Raw genomic sequence first — 6,132 nt, 5'->3', positions numbered from 1 at the left:
GGAGTAAGTCAGGAGGGCCACGCGCATAGTCTGTGTGGCAGGGGTTGTGGCCATTCCCTATTTGTGAGAAGTCCCCAGCAATTTCCAGGCCTCCTTCTGGAAAATGCTGGCGGACGTCTCTAGCGCTTACGTGAAAGCTTGTTCACAAACCTTGAAAGATACAGATGTAGATGACTGATAGATAGATGCATAGATAGAAAAATGTAATTAACTCAAACATCCAGGAAAGGTTTGGAAAATGCCCTTTATTGCATAGGACGTTCCTATTGTCATATGATGTTAGACTGAGTGCCGGTCCCTTCATCCTCCTTCAGACCACGGCATTCTGTCTGCTACTATCCCGAGGGTCCTTTCTTCTCCCTGGAAGGGATAAAACAAATGAGGTAGAACAGGAAGAGACAAGCAGCACTACAAGCTCTGCTGGTCAGGGTTACCCTCCAGCGTTGCCTTAACGCTCAGAGCCACACACACCACAGTGAGCTTGGCTCCAGATCAACGACCACGCAACGAAGGTTCTGGAACATTTCCATATCTCGGGGAACCTCATTTCCACGTGACTCTCTTTCATATTCCCCTTTGTCACAGAAGGCTAGGTACAGTGGTCCGGGTGAGATCTCAGCTCAGGCCGAAGGCTCTCAGACCTCAAAGTTCCGGTCCTGCAAGGGCCCCTGTCCTCTCTTGAGACCACTCCTGGCTCTCTCTGCCGAGAAGGAGCTGCTGGCGGTACGTCCTCTAAGAGTTGAGGTCCATCGTGCAGACCCTGAGAAAACTCCTAGGAAAAGGCTCCACATTCTTGTTGAAGTCAACAGAGCTCAATTCCTTTGGAAGTGCTGGGTGTGTCCCAAGTTGATGCAACTGCAGAGCCATTAGGTCAACCAGCACATGTGTGCGGCCCCTTCCCTTAGACTCCTCTGGGCCCTCGTGACATAGGCTCAGAAGAGTGCCAGCCTCAAGCCTTACCTCTTCCAAGGCCACACCGTCTCCAGGATCTTCTGTCCCATGAATCTCAGTTGCTGTGTGGAAATCAAAAGAGAGGAAAGACACTGCCTGCAGGGTCTCTTCGGGTTGGGGCCTTCTAGCTTCTCTTCCTCGTCCTCCTCGTCCTCCTCGTCCTCCTCGTCCTCCTCGTCCTCAGAGGTGGTCTTAGGTTCCACACTGCCCTCCTCCTCAGGGGTGCTCTCGGATTCCACATTGCCCATGCACTGGGCCATGTTGAGATGAAAGACACGGCAGCTGAAGCCCTCCAGGACGCCGAACTTCACGTGCTGCTGGAGGATCTCCAAGGTGGGGAAGACCCGGCAGCAGGCCATGCACCTGAAGCCGGTCTCCATGGTCACCATCCAGGCCGGTGTCTTGGCCCTGGGTGTCTCCTGGACTGCAGGTGACCCTGATGGGCTGCCTGGCTCTGCCCTTTCCTCATACTCTTTCTCCTCCCCAGTGGGCTCACTGTCAGACAGGAGGCTTTCGGTGGACACATCAGAAGAGGAGTCAGTGGCTAGTGTGCACACATCCTCAGGAAGGATCACTTCTTCTATCGTCAGCTGCTTTTGAGGCAACTCCAAGGGTTTCTTTGTCTTCCAGGAGACAGCTACACCCTTGTTCACTTGTACCTGCATGTAGTAGATTTTCATGCCCCTTTCCTCTTTGTCTGGGTGCAGATCGTTCTTACAGGGTGAAGAGGGTGAGGAGGAGACACAGTGTGATGGGGGAGCGGTCTCTCCTTCTTCCTGATCCTGGGCTAGGGGTGCTGTAGGCTGGGCAGTGTCTCGATGTGATCTCTGGATTCCTGAAAAAGGAAATTAAAAACACAATAACATGCATGGGCCGTGCCGGAAGCTGAGGGAGCAGGTGTGGTAGACGAGAGAGGGACATTTGCATGACGTAGCTATGTCGTGAGCTTGGTGTCTGTTGGCCGTAGGACGGAGCAGTGTATCTGGTGTCATCTGTGGGCTTTTCATGTGCGTGTGGGGGGATACTGGAGCGGTGTCTGTATGCAGGGGTGTGGAGTATGGTGGTGAGGGCTGTGGTATGTGAGGGATGCGGCTGGATGCGTGTACGACGAGGAGTGTGAGTTTGGGAATATCAGTGGTGCATTACTTGTGGAATGGGGCTGTGGTGCTTGGGGTTTATGTGTGCACTGAGAAGGGCTGTGCCTGGAGGGCGGATGTATGTGTGAGCTGTGTGGACCTGAGCTGGATGGTCCTGCTCTCAGGCTGGAGGTCTGTGATGCAGAACTCTGTCCTTCTCTGGAAGCAAAGGCAAGATAAACCCTACATTTTCCTCTGAAGATGCTTAATCTGGTCCCTCTTCCCTCCACCTCAAGCCCAGACCTTTCCGGCCCCTGCTCCTTGACTTCCCCACCATGGTAGTACCAGGATTCACACACCGCCGCCCCAGACTCAGCTGGGATCCACGCCCTCGTAACAGCTCAGCCATCCTGCCCAGGCTCCTCCACAGAGCCCTCATCACCTCTGATGACCCTGGGTTTCCTCTCAGCCTCCCTGGGATCTGTGTGCCTCCTGCCTCACAGCCAAGCACCCCCTCACCTGAGGAGCCCCGCGCCCTTACCAGCGTAGATGAGCTTGCGCGGAGAAGAAGCACAGGAGAAGTATGTAGAGGCAGAGGAGACCTCCCCTGCCCCTGGGCTGCAGCCTTGGGCCACCACAGTGGATCCAAGCTGAGGGGGATCCTCTTGTGACTTCGAGATTCCTGAGGGAGGAATGAAAGGCTCAGGGTGGGTTCATCAGTCCTCTGTCCACAAATATTTACCGAGTGTCTGGCACGTGTCAGGTGCAGTGAATACACACAGTTGAGAGTGTGGTTCCCAGTGGATACTCCAGTATTTAATTCAAATCAGTACTTACTCTGTCACTGTCTTGGTAATGCAGGCCTCGGTGGTGACTGTGAGTATGTGGGAAGAGTGAGTGATGTGTATCAGTTAAGTCTGTGGTAAGTGTGGGGTTGGCATGGGGAGCACAGTGCAGATGTGTCTTGTCTGTGTCTGTGGCCTTTGTGTGCATGGTTTCTGTTCACAAGTCAGGAATTCTGGGACATGTAACTTTTCCTCATTACATGGTGTGGCTTGTATTTATGGTGTGTGTTCATTCATTCATTCACCAAGATTCAGTAAGCAGCTACTCCTGTGTATCCGGCACTCTTGCATTGTTCTAGTCTCTGGTAATGCTGCACATTCTAGTAGAGGAAGACACACACTAAACAAAAATACAATAAATATATAATACCTGAGCTGGTGGTAAGTATATAAGGGTTGCCAGACTAAGCGAAGAAAAATACAGGGCACCCAGTTAAATTTCAGTTTCAGATAAACCCAGAATAATTTTTTAGTGTAAGTATTCCCATGCAGTAATTGGTCTCACTTATTTTTAGTGTAAGTATGGCCCATACAATATTTGGGACATACTGATACTGAAAAATTACTTGTTGTTTATCTGGAATTCAAATTGAACTGGATAGCCCATATTTTATCTGGCAACCCTGACATGGGTTAGTGAGACTGTGGTTTACTGTGGTTTGTACAAAGCGGGTCTGGCATTACTCAAGAATGTGTTACAAGTGTGGTGTGTATGACACGTGACTGGTTCTTATAGAGGTATTTAGCGATGGCTGAAGTTAGCTGTGTTTGTGCGAGAGTTGCGGAGATACATATATATATATGTAGTGTGTGTGTGTGTGTGTCCTATATATATAGTGTGTGTCTATATACATATCTCATCTCCAGCGTTTGGTGTTGGAGGAGAGGATTGTGATACAGGTGGGTTGTATGAGAACGTAGTACAGGAGGGATGCGTGTATATACCTCCATGTGCTGTGTGTGGTTTAATACGGAAGTTATATGTGGGGTGTGTGATATTTTTGCTGTATCAGAGTGTACATGGGTGTATGAGTTACTGTCTCATAAAACACCCCTAACAAGAATTCTGTATACACTCTTACATACACCGAGTGTCACCCAGGTCCAGACAGGGTGACAAGAACTTTACCACGCAGAGTTTATATCTGATAAGCACTCTACCCCCATTCATCCTGCTCTTCTCTGCACTACCACACACACACACACACACACACACACACACACACACGGACATAGAGAAAAATATTCTGAATGGTCAGGGGCAGTCATTGCCTTCCCCAGCCTGTCCAAGCCACTGCCTGAAAATCTGCCTGCTGTCTAGAGCTCCATTCCCAGGGCCCATCCTACAGTCTCCAGGGCCCTGGGCCTGGTAGGAGCCAGTGGGCTCTAATCTGGGGCAGAGGCCTCTAGCTGGAGCTCTGGGGTGACCACCCTTCTCCCAGGGCAAGCTACTCGCCTACATTTAATGCACGCAGGCACCACGTGGCCCGTGGCTCTCAGAGCTCCCCGCAGGACCCTGAGGACATTTCTCACACCCGCCCACGCTGTCTCATTCTCTGGAAAGCCCTTCCCTTCCCTTGGTCTCCTTTGGGAAATTGTTCCTGTTGAAGGAATAAAACCTCCTTGCTTTCAATATGACACCATCCCTAGGCAAACAATTGTCTTTCGAACTGCATTCCACTTGTCAAGATATTTTTCAACAGGGCCTTCAACTCATGGGGCTTCTCTTTCCACTTTGGTAAAAGAGGCCAAGCAACTCATGGGTCTCTCTCAGCATCCTTGCATCCTTCACATCCCCCACCTCATGACCCCAGGAAAAGATCCAAGAGAATCAGAGAGAAATCGGGGACTGAGAAAAGCTGCACCTCTAGGCAGGATGCAGCCTGCTGTGAGTCCGACAAAGCTCCAGGCCCGGCAGCCCCAGGAGAGAGTCCTCAGACCAGCGGAGCTGACCTCCCATCTCCCAGGGGCATCTGGCCGTTCTGTGCCGTCTCGCACCACAGGGACGCTCCGGATGGCTACGGCAGCATCAGTGAGACAACGTCTCTCGCTCCCTGCTTCACAGGTGACACGTTCTCAGTCCCCCGTCTTCCTAGAGAAGGTTCAGTTTGGCAGAAACCCATGTGCCCCAGACAAGTTGCCCCCCACATACCTCCTCCGTTCTCGGCAGTTTCCTGGGACTCTTCATTTTCCAGATGTTTCCTCTTTTGTCGCCGTTTCATCGTACCAACTAGAAGTCTCCCTTAGAAGACGCCTCAAGAGATGTCCAACTCCTCCTCTTCCCTACAGGTTGGCCCTTCTGGGCTCTTGGGAAATCCGTTGAAATGATTCAATACAAATAAAAATAGTCAAGTCTCCTAAATGGCTGAAAAACTTGTACCACTTAGTGAACCAGCAGTGCTGCCTAGTGCTCACCAGGGCTGTTAAGTTTGCAAGGTTGCCAGGCGCACAGCAGGATTCTGTGACCTCAATGATGACATCAGAGCATTCTGTGGACCTAGGTTCAGCACAGTCTCTGCAATAGCACAGGCCCCGTTTTCAAGAACAGTTCCTTTTTCCCAGCCGAACCTTTCCCGTGAAAGGGAAAGGTTCATACCATATCCATTATAAACTGTATCATACCATATCTATTATAGAATGAACATTTTGATTGGAGCTCTTTTAATGTCTTTTATATAGAGATTTAATATTAATATTTTAAATGGTCTCCAGTTTCCCTGTGGATTATTGACATTTTAGACTCTGTGCTTCCATTTTCCCTCAATACCTGTAATTTTGTCACGGCTATTTCTGTACTTAAAGATGAGTAACGGGCCTCCCTGGTGGCGCAGTGGTTGAGAGTCCGCCTGCCGATGCAGGGGATACGGGTTCGTGCCCCGGTCTGGGAGGATCCCATATGCCGCGGAGCGGCTGGGCCCGTGAGCCATGGCTGCTGAGCCTGCGCGTCCGGAGCCTGTGCTCCGCAACGGGAGAGGCCACAGCGGTGAGAGGCCCGCATACCACAAAAAAAAAAAAAAAAAAAAAAAAAAAAAGATGAGTAACTATATAATTGATTTCTTCATTTTTTTCCCATCTCTTTCCAAGGTACTGAATTTGATTGTGTCTTACGAATTAGTGAAAAATGCTAGTGCTTGAGTCAGGACATTGGGCCCTTTACCAAGTAACTCAACCTGTCTGGGCTTCAGCTTCTGTATGTGCGATGAAGAGGCTTGGCCAAGCTGACTTTTCAAATGCTGTGTTTCTTTGATTCACTCTCACTT

The 6,132-nt window shown here is 50.3% G+C and overlaps 1 protein-coding gene across 1 annotated transcript; it reads right to left on the bottom strand.

Annotated features, from left to right (window-relative positions):
* Positions 1-290: 290 nt before the first annotated feature.
* LOC307052918 (protein FAM170A-like) lies at positions 291-5,094 on the bottom strand (the record flags this gene model as incomplete). Its single annotated transcript, XM_079704090.1, has 4 exons — positions 291-360; positions 961-1,786; positions 2,569-2,709; positions 5,025-5,094. 4 exons carry the CDS (start codon positions 5,092-5,094, stop codon positions 336-338), a joined length of 1,062 nt encoding a protein of 353 aa, XP_079560216.1. The 3' UTR covers positions 291-335.
* Between the last annotated feature and the right edge of the window lie 1,038 nt (positions 5,095-6,132).

This window comes from Hyperoodon ampullatus (genome assembly GCF_949752795.1).
Source record: "Hyperoodon ampullatus genome assembly, chromosome: 4".
In the NCBI taxonomy this organism is placed as follows: Eukaryota; Metazoa; Chordata; class Mammalia; order Artiodactyla; family Ziphiidae; genus Hyperoodon; species Hyperoodon ampullatus.
This window is presented reverse-complemented; position numbering and strand designations above follow the sequence as displayed.